This window comes from Elephas maximus, chromosome 2 (genome assembly GCF_024166365.1).
Source record: "Elephas maximus indicus isolate mEleMax1 chromosome 2, mEleMax1 primary haplotype, whole genome shotgun sequence".
In the NCBI taxonomy this organism is placed as follows: domain Eukaryota; kingdom Metazoa; phylum Chordata; class Mammalia; order Proboscidea; family Elephantidae; genus Elephas; species Elephas maximus.
Genome location: NC_064820.1, coordinates 65,235,181 through 65,254,501, shown reverse-complemented (window position 1 = coordinate 65,254,501; position 19,321 = coordinate 65,235,181). Strand labels below are relative to the sequence as shown.

General features: G+C 35.4%; 1 protein-coding gene across 3 annotated transcripts in view; it reads left to right on the top strand.

Annotated features, from left to right (window-relative positions):
• Positions 1-19,321, top strand: part of ERCC8 (ERCC excision repair 8, CSA ubiquitin ligase complex subunit) — a 51,570-nt gene that overhangs the window by 15,013 nt on the left and 17,236 nt on the right. Inside the window, exons 4-10 of one of the 3 annotated variants that reach the window (XM_049857637.1) lie at positions 1,332-1,455; positions 3,283-3,364; positions 4,426-4,494; positions 5,669-5,735; positions 11,725-11,825; positions 12,712-12,836; positions 18,491-18,688. In XM_049857637.1, the coding sequence (XP_049713594.1) occupies positions 1,332-1,455; positions 3,283-3,364; positions 4,426-4,494; positions 5,669-5,735; positions 11,725-11,825; positions 12,712-12,836; positions 18,491-18,688 (766 nt within the window). Of the gene's footprint in view, positions 1-1,331; positions 1,456-3,282; positions 3,371-4,425; positions 4,495-5,668; positions 5,736-11,724; positions 11,826-12,711; positions 12,837-18,490; positions 18,689-19,321 lie in introns of those variants that run through there. The other 2 variants (XM_049857625.1, XM_049857644.1) reach the window with 2 other exon arrangements.

The following is a 19,321-nucleotide window of genomic DNA, read 5'->3' as shown; positions in this document are numbered from 1 at the left end:
TATTTAAAGACTTGAAATTGTCCTTTTTTGTACTATACCTACATAGCACAACTCAGTAACTAATTATAGTCTTTAGTACCATTTGGTATAAGATTCATTTATGAATCTTTTAACTAGTAATAAACACAATCTAAAAGAGATTTTCCAACTGGTATTAATAAAGAAACAGTAAGGGCCAGATGTAATAAATGTGGTGGCAATCCTCCCCGCTCACACATACAGACACAGACATACACACACTCACACACGCCCTTTTACTCACTCAAAGCTGCTTAATTTGAAAACATACCTCAATTTATCCTGATATTTCTATTCTTTACTAGTTTACTCATCTTTTTTTAACTGTAAAAGCATATGTAATACATTTGCCGGTTCAGCCTTTTTTATATGTACAATTCAGGGACATTAGTCATGCTGTGCAGCCATCACCCATATCAGCTTACCAGTCTTTGGAGAATTATTTTTAAGAGGGAATGAGTGTCGAGAAAATGCCTTCATGAGGAAGAACTTTACAAACAATATCAGCAACCACTCTGTAGTAAAGCTGTTCCCAAAGCACTAAAATTTGTGCTTAAATCCAAGGAATATTTGCAAGAAGACTGTTTCTTGGTTCTGGCACTTCACCTTGGAAATATAAATTTGGGATAATCAGTTAATATTTCTGAGCCTCAGATTTTTTTTGTCTTGAGTTAGAGATGATTACACTTGTCCTGCTGTTCTTATAAGGTTTCTGTGAGAATTAAATGAGATACTGTCTTTTAAAAAGCATTTTGAAAACTGTAAAAACGACTGTATAAATGGAAAGCATTATAGGCATAGAGAACCTTCGTGCAAAACAAGGTATCACCTCAAATATTCTGCAATTTGATTTCAAGAAGCTTAGGCCATTTTCACCCCGCCCCCCCCAAAAAAGAAAACATGCTAAATTCTGAAGTGTAAAACAGTTACCTTAACTAGTTTAATTCAGTTTTATCTTACTTCATCCTAGCTAACATTTTAACATTATGTCTAAATTGCTGTATAGCCAAATAGTATTTTTATATGTTTCATGCTAAATTAATGTGCTTTAATTCAATCTCTTGATATTTATTCTGGGTAAACTTATTGTGTTTCTTTTTGAACACCAAAGAAGATTGCTTTCCTCTACCAAAATTCTAATTAAATGTGAACAGGACATTCTTTCTCCCTTTCTCCTGGACAGCTAGGACACAGGCAGGTGATCTAGATTTGGCTGTTCACATCACCACCCCTTAGACTGGTTCTTATTCTTAAGTAGTACCGATTTTCAAATTCACACAAGTCAGGCCTAAATTTTGATTGCTGTTTTGTAGGAGCCATCCTGATGTTCACAAATACAGTGTGGAGACTGTGCAGTGGTATCCTCATGACACTGGAATGTTCACATCAAGCTCCTTTGATAAAACTCTGAAAATATGGGATACAAATACATTACAAGTAAGTATACTAAAACCTTTCCAAACTGCTGTATAGGATGAAGGAGAATTTAATCCTAAGCCACTTAGTGTGATTATTTGCTAAGATGTCATGAATGCTACATGTGAAAGCAGTATAGGGATTAAGGAGCGCTAGACTGCGTGAGTGCACATCCTGTCTCTCCTGTTGACTAGCAATGTGACGTTGGGCAGGAGTCCAAACCTCTCTGTGTCTGCTTCCTCATCGGTAAACGGGGGGTAATAATTGTACCTCATGGGATGGTTGTGAAGATTAAATAAATTAAGATATATAAAATATCAGAATATTAGCTAACAAATTAGCTAGCATATAATAAATGCTCAAAAATTGTTAGCTATTATTATATCTTTATTATTTTAAAACCAGTATGGTCTAGTCCCTACAGAAGGACATCATGCTTGGTAAAGTAGAGGGTCAGCAAAAAAGGAAAACCCTCTCAGTAAGATGAATTAATACAGTGACTGCAGCATGGGGCTCAAACATAGCAATTGTTGTGAAGATGGCACAGGACTGGGCAGTGTTTTGGTTTGTTGTACATAAGGTTGCTATGAGCTGGAATTGACTCAACGGCATCTAACAACAACAACAGCATGTTCCAGTGATATGAGGAAGAAAATTGGATTTATCTCCTATCAATCTCAAAGGAAAAAGTTTTTAGTAAAGGTAGATAGTGGATAATAGGGTGCAGTGGTTTAGGGCCTACCTGCTAACTGAAAGGTTGGCAGTTTGAACCCACCCTGTGGCTCCACAGGAGAAAGACATGTCAATCTGCTTCTGTAAAGATTACAGCCTAGGAAACCCTATGGGGCTGTTCTACTCTGTCACATAGGGTCACTATGAATCTAAATCAATTCAACAGCACCTAACAACAGCAACAAGGTGAAATTTATATTTCTAGTGCAAATCTTTTCTCTGAGCTCTGATCCCAAGTATTCTACCTGTCTACAGAACATCTCCACTTGAATGTTTCTTCTACACAAAGTTTACATGTCCCAAAGTGGACATGAGCATTCCTTACATCCATTTACTCATCAAATCTTAGCAGTTCTTTCAAACTCTCTTATATTTCTCTTTTTAATTTCTTACTCTAACTGCACATCTAGACTATTATTAAAAACTCCTGACTAGTTTTCCTGCCTCACTTTGCTTCTAACATGTTCTCCGTAAGTTCTACCTCAGAATTAACCTTACTGTAAAACAGTTTCATTATGTCTCTACTTTACTCAAGCCCTCTAATGATTCCCATTACCTGCGTTTAGCCTGGCATTCTAAGTTCTCCATAACCTCACACCCTACTTCTCAGCTTTATCTTCTCTTTTTAACATAAACGATTTACTGCAGTTAAACTGTTTCTCTTTTGCCTTTTGATTATGTCTTTATTGTATTTCATGCCTCGACTACCTTTCCCTGTGCCGCTTTTCCCTTCTCTTAAGGTCAGCACCCCTTTTTGAAATTATATTGAACCAAGAATCAGGACACTAGAGTTCTAGTCCCATTCTGCGACTTATTAGATGTGTTACTTTAGGTAAGTCATTTATTAGCAAAGCTCTCTTCAGCTATAAAATTGAGGTGTGCCTATATGATGTCTACGGTCCCTTGTAAGGTTCATTTTTATAATCAGTTATTTCAGCTCCTGGAGCTCACATTAATCACAATTTTATTTGAATTTTTATAGAACTATTTTCTGTATTCTCATTTCAACACATATTCGTATACTATTCTGTAATGTCATCATACCTCTATGTCTTACCTGTGGCTTTTGCGATTATAATTAGAACTCATACTTTAAAACTGTCTTTTGATTAACAGGCTGCTGATGTATTTAATTTTGAGGAAACAGTTTATAGTCATCATATGTCTCCAGTTGCCACCAAGCACTGTTTGGTAGCAGGTTTGTGTGTGTATTCTTTTGTCTTTTAACATTGAACCTTTTCTCCCTTTTTATATCGAGTTACTTTCGATATAGACATTTTAACCCATATGAAGATCGTAGTTCTTTAAAAAAAAAAAGTATGTGCCACTACTATTTATATTTATATTCAGTTCAATGATATTATTCAAGTCAGGTACTATGCTAGGGGCCAGGATTCAAAGATTAAGAAAGCATATTTCTGTCTCCTAGAGAGTTTACTTTTAAACCATCGACTTTGCAAAGACTTCACATGAATGAAATCTGATAATTTTTTTAATTGAAGACAATAGAACAAGGACATCATTGCCTCTCTTTAAAGATTGTATGATTCAAATTAAATATCCATTTATACTAAAGTATTTGCAACAATAATGTTTTTTTTATCTACAACAATAATGTTCCTATAGGAGAAAGAAACAAATGCTTTTCTGGTACCAGGTATCCCTGTGATTCCATTATTTCTGTGGCACTGGGCCAATCTCTTCACCTCTGGACATCAGTGAGCTGCTTCATCTCCTAAGAAAAGCTGTGCACTAATTATCTTTGAGGTCCATTTAGTCTGTGTCCAGAGGTTATGAATCTCTTACTAGTGATTGGAAGTATATCATTTACATGGAAAAACTAAGCTATTAAAATGATTTAATGTAATAAAATGGTATAGAACTGTACGCATACTCATACCAATTTAAATTTCCTGATTTTGATCATGTACTACAACTACCTAAGATACAACCACTGGGGAAACCTGGATGAAGAGTGCATGGGACCTTTCTGTATGATCTTTGCAGATTCCTGTGACTCTATAATTACTTCAAAATAAAAAGTTAAAAAAATAGTGCAATAGTAGAGTTCTTTTGGTACTCAAGTATAACTGATTAAAATAATTTTTCTAATTAAAAAATGATTTGAAGTATATTTTTGGCATGCATTCTTGTATTTCTGGAAGGATACAGTAAAAATGTTAGGAATTACAATGTTTCTTGTTTCTTTTTGATGATGATTTGTAATAAAATTATCTTTAAAAATTTTTGTTTTTACAGTTGGTACTAGAGGGCCCAAAGTACAACTTTGTGACTTGAAGTCTGGATCCTGTTCCCACATTCTACAGGGTATTTTTTTTAAATTTGAAACAATAAACATTCAATAAAAAGAAACATTACTAACAATGTGTTCTTTGTAAGTGACATGACTAATGTATTTTGTGCTAGTTGTTAAAAGTCAACAGGGAAATAAAGATTCTTCTGTGCATTATTCTTAGAAAACTGAACTATTGAGGAGACATTTATATGAACAGTGGCCATAGGGGAAGCTCAAGGATATGGAAAATGGAGAGGCTAAATCAAAACCTTGTTATTTCTACATTTAAAAAAAATAAACTACCGATGAATCTTACACCGTACACATGTCTCTTCAGCATTGTTCAGTGTTGTCCTGGCTAATCATTAAACATTGTTCTTAACATTTAGGTGCTTTTTTTCCCATAAAAATATGTTAGAAAAAATTGTTGAAATAATACTTTATTTGGAAAAGGTATGTTACTTTATTTTTGCTACTGTTTTATTAGTATTAGATCATCTAATTCCAAACAGTGGAAAGATGGAATGTAAATTCATAGATACTCATTTTTATTCATTTCTAAGAAACACATAATAAATATATTAAGAAAATTTGGTAGGATGGAAAACATTTTTTAATACTATAATGAATTTCTGTAATATAAGGTAGGCAGAAGAAAATGTCTGATTTGAATAGTTGAATGAGGTAAGAAGTCAATCATTTATCCTATGAAAAAAAATTTTATGCGAATGCCTTTTTACAGTCATGAGTTAAAATAATTTTCTGTCTGTTAAAACTTTCTGAAAAATTGAAAGCCATTTTTATTCTTTAAAATGTTTATCTTGTATTTTTGTTGCACTGACTTTTTGTTGTACAGATAATTGATCTTGAGCTATATTGATTATTGATGGATTGACTTATATAGGCTAAAAACTATTTAAAAAGACCCACTTGCTTTGATTGTTCTTTCTAAGGCAAAACTAATTCTTTTGTTAATAAAATATCAACCACCTCTTTTGTTACGGGGCAGTCACCTCATGCCCCATAGATTTCACATTAATATTTAAAACAGATTGTTATTATAAATGTTAAAAAAAAATGATAGTCATATCAGTTACTTCACTTTTAATATTTAATCTTCACTTTAGAATCAGGCACAATATTGGCACTTTATCTCTTGGTTTTTTCAAATATTTTATAAAACTTTTCATACCTTTGTATTTGCAGGTCACAGACAAGAAATACTGGCAGTTTCCTGGTCACCACGTTATGAATATATCTTAGCAACTGCAAGGTAAGATGCAATTTGGTTTTAAAGTCAGTATAAGTAATTTGGAGTCCTGGTGGTGCAGTGTTTAAGCATCCAGCTGCTAACCAAAAATGGTCGGCAGTTGGAATCCACCAACTGCTGCTTGGAAACCGTATGGGGCAGTTCTGCTCTGTCCTGTAGGGTTGCTAGGAGTTGGAATCAACTCAGTGGCAGTGGGTTTCATTTTGTTTTGTTTTGTTTTCGTATAAGTAATTTGGAAACCCTGGTGACATAGTGGTTAAGTGCTATGGCTGCTAACCAAAAGGTCAGCAGTTCGAATCCACCAGGCACTCCTTGGAAACTCTATGGGGCAGTTCTACTCTGTCCTCTAGGGTCAGTGTGAGTCAGAATCGACTTGATGGCAGTGGGTTTGGTTTTTTTTGTAAGTAATTTATGAGATACATTTTGAAAAGCCTACATTTATGTAAGATACATATTTTGCATGTTCAGTTATTAATTGGGCCCGTGAAATTTTAAATACATTTATGGATTTTAATTCATGTCACCAGAAGAAATCTTTACATTATAATCCTAATCCTGACTATCCTTGTTGAAGATATTCACCTTTTAGAACAAAGAGAATAGAACAAGAGAATCTGTAGTAATACAAATCTGCTAATTCCAGTAAAACAACTCTGCTGTGTCATTTTTGCGTACACAACTATTGTACTTTCTTAATTTAAAAATAGGTTTTTTTTTTTTTATTTTATTGTGGTAAAATATATATAACAAATAATTTGCCATTTGTACATGTCCAGTTCAGTGACATTAATTCACCATGTCATGCAACTGTCACCACTATTTCCAAGTACTTTTCATTGCCCCAAATAGATCTTCAGGGTCCACTGAGGAATAACTCCCCCATTCTCTCCTCCCCCGAGCCCCTGTTAACCCTGATAAATTTTTGTCCCTATTCATTTGCCTGTTCTAGATATTTCATATAAGTGGGGTCATATAATATTTGTCCTTTTGTGTCTGGCTTATTTCACTTATCACAGTGTTTTTGAGGTTCACCCATGTGTCAGAACTTCTTTTCTCTTTATGAATGAATAATATTCTATTGTATGTATATGCCACATTTTATGTATCCATTCAACTGTTGACGTATGCTTGGGTTGTTTCCACCTTTTGGTTATTATGAGTAATGCTATAATGAACATAGTTGTACAAGTGTCTGTTTGAATCCCTGCTTTCAAGTCTTTTATTGTATACCTATGAGTGAGATTGCTGGGTCACATGCTAATTCTATATTTAACTTTTTGAGAAGCCATCAAACTGTTTTCCACCAAGGCTATACTATTTGACTTTCCCACTAGCACTACACAAGGATCCCAGTTTCTCCACATTCTCCCCTTGTCTTAGGCTGGGTTCTCTAGAGAAGCAAAACCAGTAGAAGTGTACAAATATATAGATAGAGAGATTTATATATCAAGGAAACGGCTCATGCAGTTGTAGACACTGGAACATCCCAAGTCAGGATAGAGGCTAATGGAGAAATGTCTTATGTATCTTCCTCGGTGAAATGTCTGTTCAAGTCCTTTGTCCATTTCTTAATTTGGTTCTTTGTCTTTTTATGGAATTGCAGAAATTCTTTATATATTCTCAATATTAAACCCTTATCAGAAATATGGTTACCAAGTATTTTCTCCCATTCTGTAGGTAGTCTCTTCATTTTCCTATTAAAGTCCTTTGATGTACAAAAGTTTTTAATTTTTATGAAATTCAGTTTACCTACTGTTTGTTGTAATTGCTCTTGCTTTAATGTCATATCGAACAATTCATTGTCAAAAGCAAGATCGTGATACTTTTCCCCTGTATTTTCTTCCAGGAGGTTTAAGTTTTAGCTCTTACATTTAGGTAGTTGACCAATTTTGAGTTCACTTTTGTTTATGATGTGAGGTATCGGTCCAGCTTCATTCTTTGCATGGGAGTTGTCCCGGCATTTATTGAAGAGACTATTCTTTCCCCATTGAATGGACTTGACACCTTTGTTGAAAAATCAGTTGGTTATAGATGTATGAATTTATTTCTAGATTCTCAATTCTATTCCGTTGATCTGTATGTCTGTCCTTACCTGTGGTACTGGTAAAAGAATATACTACAATGTTACTGTAGTTTATAGTACATTTTGAAATTGGGAAGTATGAGTTTCCTACTTTGTCCTTTTACAAGACTGTTTTGGCTCTTTGGGGCCCCGTATAATTCCGTATGAATGTAAGGATTGACTTTGCCATTTCTGCAAAAAAGAGTGTTCCAATTTTGATAGAGATGTTAACAGTATTAAGTCTTCTAGTCTATAAACACAGAGTGTCTTTCCATCTCTCAGGGACAGATTATCCAATAAGCAAGGTACACGCAAGCTTAAGTTGTGCTTACTTACTAATTCGTAGTGCACAATTTTACCTGTTTTTCACCACGTCAAAGAGGTAGGGAAACCCATGTGAAATTGTGCACTACAAATTAGTAAGTAAACAGAATTAAGTCCATGTGTACCTTGCTTACTGGTTAATCCATCCCTGCATTTCATTTAGGTCTTCTTTAATTTCTTTCAGTTTTGTTTTATAATTTCCATTGTAAGGTCTTACATCTCCCTGATTAAATTTATTCCTAGGTATTTAATTCTTTTAGATGTTAATTGGAAATGGAATTGTTTCCAAAATACCATTTTTGGATTATTCATTGCTGGTGTATAGAAACACATCTGATTATTGCATGTTGATCATGTACCCTGCAACTTTGCTGAGCTCATTTATTAGCTCTAGTAATTTTTTTTTTAATTATTTGAGATTTTCTATATGTAGGGTTATATCATCAATGGATAGAAATAGCTTTACTTTTTCTTTTCCGATTTGGATGCCTTTTTTTTTTTTCTTGCCTAATTACTCTGACTGGAATTTCTAGTATGATGTTGAATAATAATAAAAAAAAAAAAATAGCAATGATAAAAGCAGGCATCCTTGTCTTGTTTCTGATCATAGGGGAAAACCTTTCAGTCTTTCATTATTGAGCATGATGTTAGCTGTGGGTTTTTCATGAATGTCCTTTATCATATTGAGAAGTTTTCCTTCTGTTCCTGGTTTGTTGAGTATTTTTATCATGAAAGGCTACTAGATTTTATAAAAAACAAACCAAAAAATAGCATTTTTATTCATTTTCTTTAACCAAAAATTTTTCTGAATTTGACATAACACATCCATCCATTCAGTAATTCAGTTCAGTAATATTAAATGAATTATTACTATGTGCTAGAGACACAGGTAACCAAGGCGTAGTCCCTTCAAGAAGCTAACGGTCTATTTAAAGATCTAGTCAGAAAAATCAGTGATTTCAATACATCCTGAAAAATGCTTTAATAGATACACATCTTTGGTAAATATAATATGGGGAAAGAGAATAGGAATGCTTAACTGAGAAAATCAGGAGATTTGGAGGGTTCTGTTTGTGTGGTGGAAGGAAGAGGCTTGCATGTTTATATGCCGGGGAGAAAGTAACAGTAGAAAGATAAAGGTGAAAATAAAAAATGGAAGGAATAATTCGTGTATCAGGGACCTTAAATAGACAGGAGGGGGTAATATCAAGGATCCAGATCGAGAGGAGGGACACTTGATTTGACTAAATGGAGGGAGGACAAGGTGGACATGAATGCAGTTAAGTTTGTAGGTTTGGCAGAAAAGCTCAAAGTGCAAACCTAATGTCCTCTATGGGGGTAGTGGTAGTTCAGTGGTAGAACTCTTGCCTTCCACATGGGACACCCAGGTTCAATTTCTGGCCAATTTCCAATTCAATTTCTGTCATACTCACCACCCATCTCTCAGTGGAGGCTTGTGTGATGCTATGATTATGAACCGGTTTCAGCAAATCTTCCAGACTAAGACAGACTAGGAAGAAAGGCCTGGTGATCTACTTCTGAAAAACCAACCAAAGAAAACCCTATCGATCACAGCAGTCTAATCTTGTGCATGGGATTGTCATGAGTCAGGGGCCAATTTGACAGCAGCTGATAACAACAATGGCCTCTATTGTTTTTTAGCAGAATAAGACTTGAGTCATCTGTTGAAAATATGGAAATGGAGATGCGGTTTTGAGGGAAGGTTGTGAAGATTTGGAGTAACTGTTTTAATGAGTAGGAGAGGGAGCTGCTTAGGGGCACATAGGATTGCTGGGTAGTGTTGTGTTGTCAGTTGGGGATTTAGATCTCAGCTATACCAAGCCCCAGCAAGCAAAATATTAAATGACACAGAGTTAACATTTTCGGTGTTTAAAAGGTAAGTAGCTCAGTGTCTGAAAATTGTTGAAGTCATGAATATAAGGAAGGAAGTAAAATCACAAAAGGTGTATAGGAGGAGTCAGGGACCTAACGAGGTGGAGGTATGAGTGCCAGGGGAAGAAAATTCAAAAAGGGATAGAAAGTAGCAGTCAAAGACTTGGATATAGACATTTTACTAAATTTTGGTTTTAAAGTTTTATTATTACAAAAGCTATTTGTATTAGTTTTACAAAGATCTTTGAATTTTTTTAAAGACTGACAGTCTTCCCTCTATGTCATAGTTTTAGTCCCCAAAGGTACTTCTGATAATAGTTTGCAGAATGTGATGTTGAAATGTCTGAAGTAGAGCAGAGTCTAAAGTGTAACCATTAGAAAGCTGGCTAAAGTGGTGTGAAGGCGAAACTGAGGAGCTAGGTGGTGACTGCAGGTCTGTGCTAGGATGGATGTACACTGCTCCTGCCTAACTTGGTCATACACAAGTCAGAGAGGAGCTAAGAGGCTTTCAGCTCTCGGACTACTCCCAGGAATTTGAATCAGCACTAAAGTGGACCTAGTAATCAATGTCAAGGGTCAGATATGATTTGATATATCTGAATAGATTTAAATCCTCAGACTCATCGTATCACAGACTTTTCCCCCAGCTGGGAAGAAAGAAAACCAGCCTGGGAATGGGAAGTGCTAGCTTTTTGCAACTATTCCATCTGGCTGGGCTGGATCATGATCGGTGAGAGGAGTAAAGGTTTTAGAAGCAAATAGACCTCATGGATCCATACATACATGAGAAATGGGCTTATAAAGTGTAATGTTAGGCCCTTATTCAAATGGCATAGATAAACTCAGTGGGTTAGAATACCGTTGGGGTTGTCCTGAAGAAATTGTAGCATCGATTGAGCTGATTTATATTTTTCTTTAGGAGTAGTGTGAAGCTGAAATTGATGTTTGATCTTGGTGTTACCTTTCTTCTTTTCACTTAGTTGGAAGAAAAAGTTTATAATTGCTAGGAGACATTCAGTTTAGTTCTGTATATCTAGACATTAATTTGGGTACATGAAACCAAGTGAAAATTAATTGTCCACATTATTCACCTTACTCTCAATTTTTTTTTGTTAAAAAAAAATTACCGTGTATATGGCAAATGCGTTTTTAAGGAATGTGAAATCAGTTAACTGCTTGATTGTCTAAATAGTATTAGAATAACAAATAGTAGAGAGGATATACAATGAAACCTGTGAGAGCCAGAACTCCATGGCACTGCTTTGTTTTCCTGGGTCTCACAAGTTATCTGCCTTTGACAGAATGCAATCATACCACTTTTCTATAACTCTATTAGTGGAAAATATTTGAGTTTTCCTTCTCTGGCAGGTTTCAGCCTTTCACAGGTTACGGCTTTTACAGGTTTTACTGTAGTAACAAACTTGCTCTAAGGAACAAGCTGCAAGCTTGTCTGGTTCTTAGGGGGAAGGATGCTCATGTAATTAAAAATAACTATAAAAAGCAGCAGATTTTGAAATGCCTCTTTGTAATCTGAAAAAGAAAATTTACTTTTTTGTTATTTTCTCTCTTTGTAACTGCTGAACAACCCAAATGTACAAATATATTTGTACCAATATAATGAGACCTCTGTGTGCTGTACTACTAGAAAGTTAGGTAAGGAGTGTAGTCGCTGTCCTGGATCCATATGCTAATGTAACATTTATTTCTTCTCAGTGCTGACAGTAGAGTAAAATTATGGGACGTGAGGAGAGCATCAGGCTGTTTGATTACTCTTGATCAATATAATGGGAAAAAGTCACAAGCTGTTGAATCAGGTAATGAAATATTATACTGAAAATTTTTTAATCGAAGCTAAATAAGTATATATTGACAAATTACAAATTTTATGTTTTAAAAAGATAGTAACAATAAATCAATTGTTAAATATGCATAACCTAAATTATCTATCTTCAGGATACTAAAGGAATAGTAACATTTGTAGCCATTATGTCAGCATAAAAACTGCAAGATGTGTAATAAATGTAAGTCTGCTATAATCCGGGTGACAAGTACCTCAGCTGCATTTTTATAATAGAGCTTAATTTCTTTGTACATTAAAAATTTGATTTATAATTAAATCTCGACTGGAAATACATTAGAATGAAGTATAAAACCTATGATTGTTTTAGTAATGTTTTGAATTAAATGAATCAGGCTATTTGAGAATTATGCTTTCTCAAACTTGTTCAATTTGAAAAAGATACAAATTTTGATTGAGACTAATACAGTCCTTCCCTTGTTAAAGTTTGTTTGATGTGGAACACTCGTATTACTGATTTTTAATAGTTTACGGGTTGATTTTAGATTAGAAATTGAAATACTACCTTAAAGGGATGAGAGGTGTTTGCTTTAAAATTTTAGTGTTAAGCTGTGTACTTAATTAAATTTGTTAGCTCAGCCTACTCTCTGAAGAAAAATTATACTTGGCAGGATTTTTTTCCTTTCGCTGTTCCTGTTTTCCTCTATTTTTATGGTTCTAATTTATATAGTTTATCATTATTCAAATAATTCAAAGGGTTGTTTAATTTTAAATATAATCAACTTACATATTTTAAGGAATTCAGTAGTTGTTTTTTTAATATATTTAAATAACTGTATCATCAAACATTAAATATGTACTGAATACAGGACCAGATAAACTGAACGTATTTTTCATTGCAGCAAACACTGCTCATAATGGGAAAGTTAATGGCTTATGTTTTACAAGTGATGGGCTTCATCTCCTCACTGTTGGTACAGATAATCGAATGAGGCTCTGGAATAGTTCCAATGGAGAAAACACACTAGTAAGACATTTTCATTATCTCCAGCTATATTAATATAAATTAAAGAAATGGTGCCTTTCTGTAGATTTACCTTGGTTTCTTGCTTTTGAATCACAGCTTTTTTTTTTTTTTTTTTTTGATAATATGTGAGCTAGTGATTTTCAGCTTAGGACAGCCCTTATCCATTCCACCCCTTGCCATATTACCACCACTTAGTGAAGAATCGCTGCTCCGCTGAGCCACTGTTCCTAATGGGGGTGGTGTGCCGTGTCTCTCAGGCATATTAGGAAAGAATAAAAGATTGAGAACTGATATAAATTAAAGTTAAAAATTAAATAATCAAATGCTATACTATATGTGTGGCTTGTGAAAAAAAATCCAAAATCCAGTACTTTGTTTAAACTGGTCTAAAGGTGTTTTGAAGGTATTAGATTTTGATGTGGTAATTATTTCCTGTTTTTTTTTTTTTTTTTTTAAGTAGTGGTTCTTGCCATGCATACCTATTGTTTAATAACTCTCAAGATAAACTTCTAAAAGTTTAGAAATTGGTGACAGTCATAATAGTAGCTAATATTTATTGAGAGTTTATATGCTAGATAGTGTGCTAATAATAATTAACAGTTTATGTGCTAGAGCATATATTATCCTAGTTAATCATTACATGAACACTCTGAAGGTAGTTTACTGCTATAACCATTTTACACATGAGGGAAATGAGACAAAATGGCTTGGTAACTAGTCTGAGCCTACACAGCTAGAAAGTAACAGAGCTTGACTCTGGACTCTACTCTTACTATAATGCTGATTGTACCCAAACCCTTTAGTGCATTTAGGTAGGTATTAATGTTAATCGTATTCTTTTCTATAATCATCTTTTCTAGCTAATAATTTTCTTTCAGATGCTCTAGGTGCCACTTTCATTATTATTACTAATTTTACTGTAAAGTCAAAATTGTTTATGTCCAGTTTACCTTAAAGTCTGTTAATACCTTATATTCTTTACGAGAGATTTCTCTATCACATCTCAGGCTAGAACTCAGACATCGTGAATTACAATTTAGTACATGGACTACCAAAGCAAACACAGTGAGTTATAATTTAGAACCTTCCATTCGTATCCCTGATCAGGTCCCACTTTCCTTTTCTCATTTTATTTATTTAATAAATATTTATTGAGCACTTACTGTTTGCCTAGTGGCACGTTGGTTAAGCACTCAGCTGCTGACTGAAAGGCCAGAGGTTTGAACCCGCCACCCGCTCCACAGAAGAAAAGACCTGGCGGTCTGCTCCCTTAAAGAGTATAGCCTGGGAAACCCTGGGGGCAGTTCTGCGCTGCCATTTAGTGTCACAGTCAGAATCAACTCGGCAGCACACAACAATAGTACATAGCAGCGAACAAACATTAAAAAATCTTGCCCACATGGAGCTTGCACTTTAGGGAGGAGGAGAAAGAATTCAGTCAGTCAATCAATGGATGAGTGGATGGATAGATAAATAATATGTTAGATGAGAAGAATGTTATGAGGAAAAGCAAAGCAAGGTAAGGAGTATAGGATATACAGGGAAGCTGGGAGTCAAGGTAGGCCTCACTGAGGAGGTGACATTTGCCTGAAGGAAATGAGGGAGTCATGCATATATCTAGGGGATAGCATTTAGGCTGAGGAAGAAAAAAACTGCAAAGACCCTGAGGCAGAAGCCTGTTTGGGATACTAGAGGAACACGAAGAGGCTCTTGTGATGGAATAGAGTGAGCCAGTGGGAGAGCAGTAGGAGATGAGAACTGAAGGAATAGGACACCGAAGCAGCTAGATACAAATATAATGATGAAAACAAAAAAAATATAATGATATGAGTACATAAATTACTATTGTGATCTTGTTCTATTTTTCTTTCCTTATTGGTGGTGATACTCTTGCGCTATGAATTTTTGCTAGTAAATCCATATCCAGAATATTGTGTTTAGTAATGGATAATCTTAAAATGGAATTGATCAGAGATGAGTCAGGTAGTAAAGAGCCCAGAAACTCACCTACAGAAGACACTTAAAGGAATCTGGGACGTTTATCCCAGAAAAAGTAACTCTAAGGGGAAACGCAGACACTATCTTTAACATTTAACGGGCTGTCAGACAGAATAGGAAACAAATTCTAGTCCTGCCATTTAATAATTTGGGGACTTCAGATTATTTAAGGTGACAGCATGAACTACTGAGGTCAGCACCTCAGGTTCCTCATCTTGTAAATCAGAAGTATTACCTGCCTAAAAACTAATTGTGAGGGTAGAATAGAAGTACGTAAGGAGTAGTACTAAAATAATAGGATACCATAAATGGTTTGCATGGTGTTGCGTTATTAAACCAAAAAACCCAAACCAGTTGCTATCGAGTTGATTGTGACTCATGGCAACCCTATGTGTGTGAGAGTAGAACTGTACTCCACAGGGTTTTTGATGACTGGCTTTTTGGAAGGAGATCTCCAGGCCTTTCTTCCAAGGCACCTGTGGATGGACTCAAACTTCCAGCCTTTCGATTACCAGCCAGGTGCATTAACCATTTGCACCATCCAGGGATTCCACTGAATGACTTGGAGGTCTTCAAATGTACCGTGATCTCTCACCCTTCCTTTCAGCTGCGTAGACTGCTATACATGCTTTAGAATGCCCTCCTTTTTCCCATCCTAGTTGCTTGTCAACTTTCAAAATTCATCTATGGCACAACCTCTCTTTTTGTCCAGTCCAGCTTAGATGCTCCCAGAGTACCCTGTGCTCACTCCTATTACAGTGGACTGTGATCATCACTTTATTGAATGAATGAAAAGTAATCTTCAACAATATGGCACAGTGGTTTTTTGTTGAGCTTTGATTCGTGTAGTCTAGGTTCAGTTTTTGATTGTGTCATTTACTAGCCAAAAGACCTTTCTTAAATTAATTAACCTTTCTAAGTGTTTTTGCATCTTAATTCTACCTATCTTGTAGGATTGTTTTGAGGATTATATGAAATAATGCATGTAAAACTCTTAGCACATTGTCAGGAATATACAGTAAGTGTTGACATTCAGTAATTGTTATCTGATATTAATTATTATGCCGATGAGGGCAGTGGTGGTTCAGTGGTCAAGTTCTCCCCTTCCGTATGGGAGATCTGGGTTTGATTCCCAGCCACTACACCTCGGGCGTCGCCACCAGCCATCTGTCAGTGGAGGCTTGCATGTTGATATGATGCTGAGCAGGTTTCAGCAGTGCTTCCAAACTAAGACAGACTAGGAAGAAAGGCCTGGTGATCTACTTCCAAAAATCAGCCGGTAAAAACCCTACAGATTACAATGGTCTGATCCACAACCGGTCGGGGATAGTATAGGACTGGGCAGCATCTCGTTCTGTTGTACATGAGCTCCCGTGAGTCAGAGGCCAGCTCCACAGCAGCTAACAACAACAGTATTATGCTGATGGTAGTCTGACGATTGAATAAGCTGCCTTGTGGTGAATCTCTGCATCACTCTGGGTATTCACTTAGAGAGCAGAAGTATATCTACCTTAGTGCAAGAAAAGGGACTCACATAAGATAGCGAATTGGATTTGCCATCATCCTATCCCAAGTCTATGAACTCCTCCTCTATCAAAATCATTTCAAAGCTTCCCTTAAATACCATCTTTAAGACATTATCATAGACAAAAGTAGCCTATTCCTCTTCAGTACTTTCGTAATGATTTATAACATGCTACTTACCACCACACTGCTTCTTACGGTATGCGTTTATATTCATGAAGTGGGAACCTTAAATAATCACCTAGCATAGTGTGTGACATGGAATAAGCACTTAGTAAATGGTAGCCCCCCTTCATCTTTTATTTGAACTTCATTCCATAGGCATTAAAAAGATATTGATAGTTTTTGAGCCCACAGGTGATTTAATCAAAGCAGGGATTTAAAAAGGTTAACATAACAGCTGTGGGATAGATTGGAAAGGGAAAGCTTAAGGACAGAGACAAAGTTAGTGAGCTGATTCAGCACTAATACTTCATTCAGCACTTTCCAATTAACATTTGGGAAGGCATGTGGTATGGAAAGAACTTAGATTTTGTAGCTAAGTTCTCTGTAGCAGTTTATAATTTTTCCAAGGGAACAGAGACTTGCTGGTTGAGAAGAAACGTTTTGTTTTTTCTCCCTTTACTTCATCTTCATACAGATTGTTGCACATGTAGGACTAAAAGATGTAAATGAGAGAATGCTATCATTTTTAACACGTGTACAAACAAAGCTGTTGCCATCGATTCCAACTCATAGCAACCCTGTAGGACAGAGTAGAACTGGCCCATGTGTTTCCAAGGAGTGGCTGGTAGATTCGAATTAATAAATCCAGGGACTTAGTGAATACTTTATGTCTCACATGCTCTCGTATGCATTATTTTATTTGATTTTTCACAATAACTGTGGTAAATGATGTTATTCTCATTTAATAAATTAGAGGAATAAAACTCAGAATTTAAAGCACTACTACTAGAGGCAAAAAAGGGCAGGTTGTAGACCCACTACTGTCATGGAGTAAATGCATATATTCATTTTTGTCACGTGTTTAGTATCCATAGATGATCAGCGTATACCATTTGAGCCTCAGTGTCCATAGACACACTCTCACCCATCCTGTAGAAAAAGGCAAATCACTGTCTGTATAAACTCTAGTTATGCATGGTGATTCTCTTGCTCCTAATTCCTGAGTGTTCAGCTACTGGTTTTACACTCACCACAAGCTTCATATCACAGTTACCAGCATGAAGTAAACCTGACCATCAGTTTCTCTAGCCCGGTGACTCTCAGACTCCGATGAGCATGCAGATCACCTAGGGATCTTGTTAAAAGGAAGATTCTAGTTCAGTAGGAGTGGAGCGGGGCCTGTGTTTCTGCATTTCCGACTGCTTCCAGGTGACTCCAGTACTGCTTGTCTGCAAACTACACCTTTGAAGATTTTTTTTTTGTTCCAAATATGTATTTATGTAAAGCTGCAATTACACTATGCACAGTATTTATGTTCTGTACTTTTTTAATTTAACCCTTGCCCCATTTTCATAATTATGTTTTTTTTAATTCCTATATAAATTGTACAGTTAATATAACATTATTAGGAATTTGCATCTATTCTCAGTTATTTTGCCATTCTAGATTATGTTTCATTGAATTCCTCCGGGCATATAGCTTTTTGCTGTTTAATTATTTCTTGAAGATAAATTCCCAGGAGTAATTACCAGGTCGGGGGTAAGAATATCTTTGTCATTTGTTACATTAATACCATTTGACCTTTTAGAAGGAATGACCAAACTGCAGGGCCAGCAACATGTTTACCTCATTTGTACCAATATTGAGTATCTCATGTTAAAATTTTTGCTAAACTAGAATGTGGTCTAAAATAATTCTTTACAGTTGCCTTAATTTTCATTTTTATCTCTGTCAAGGTTGAAATGTGAACATTTGCCCTTTTTTTATTTTAATACTTGTATTTCCTCTTATGTCAAATGTGCATTCGTATTGTTAACCCATGTTTTCTTTAGGACATTGATAATTTTCTTTAAATTTAAAAGACTCATTTATATAGTATTGTGTTTGAAGTAAATATTTGGCATAGTCTTTGTTGTCTTTTTGACTCAGATTTAAGAAATGAGTGACTATGATTTTACATCCTACAGGTGAACTATGGGAAGGTTTACAATGACAGTAGAAAAGGATTGAAATTCACTGTCTCCTGTGGCTGCAGTTCAGAATTTGTTTTTGTACCATATGGTAGCACCATTGCTGTTTATACCGTTTACTCAGGAGAAAAGATAACTATGCTTAAGGGACATTATAAAAGTGTTGACTGCTGTGTATTTCAGTCTAATTTCCAGGTAAGAATGATACTTAAGGGATATTAAATTGTGCAGGTAGCTAGCTTGCCAGACTATTTGTATATAAAAGAGTAAATTGTGATTTCATCCTAGGAATTATACTTTTAGTGTATATTTGAGCTAGGGTATATTTTAGATGGCATAAGGATAATGTGTGAATCCATATAGTACTGTGAAACTTGACTGGGATAAATTTTCTTTTGCATATGGGCTCCATTTATTTAGCAATTTAAATCTCTGGCAAATTAGAATGTTTTCTTACAAACAATCTTCTGGGAGAAGATAGAATTATATGCATCTAATCTCAAGACATAGGGTCGCTATGAGTCAGAATCGACTCAATGGCACACAACAACAATCTCAAGATACAGTTAGTGTATCTTGCTTTATGTATGTATGGGTGTGTCTAAAATTCTGCTTATTTCTAATTTTCTGCTGATGGCTAATAAAGGTTTGCTCCTAAGATTATGCAACTTACAAAATTTCTTAAATACTCATGGCTATTCTTTGTTCTTTAACTTCCTGGCCTTTTTCTTCCATCTCACCAATGGAGCAGGGTTTTTGTTTTGTTTGTTTGTTTTTTCCGGAAAACACTTGCAAAATTATCTCATGTGCCCCTTTAAATGAGTCTCT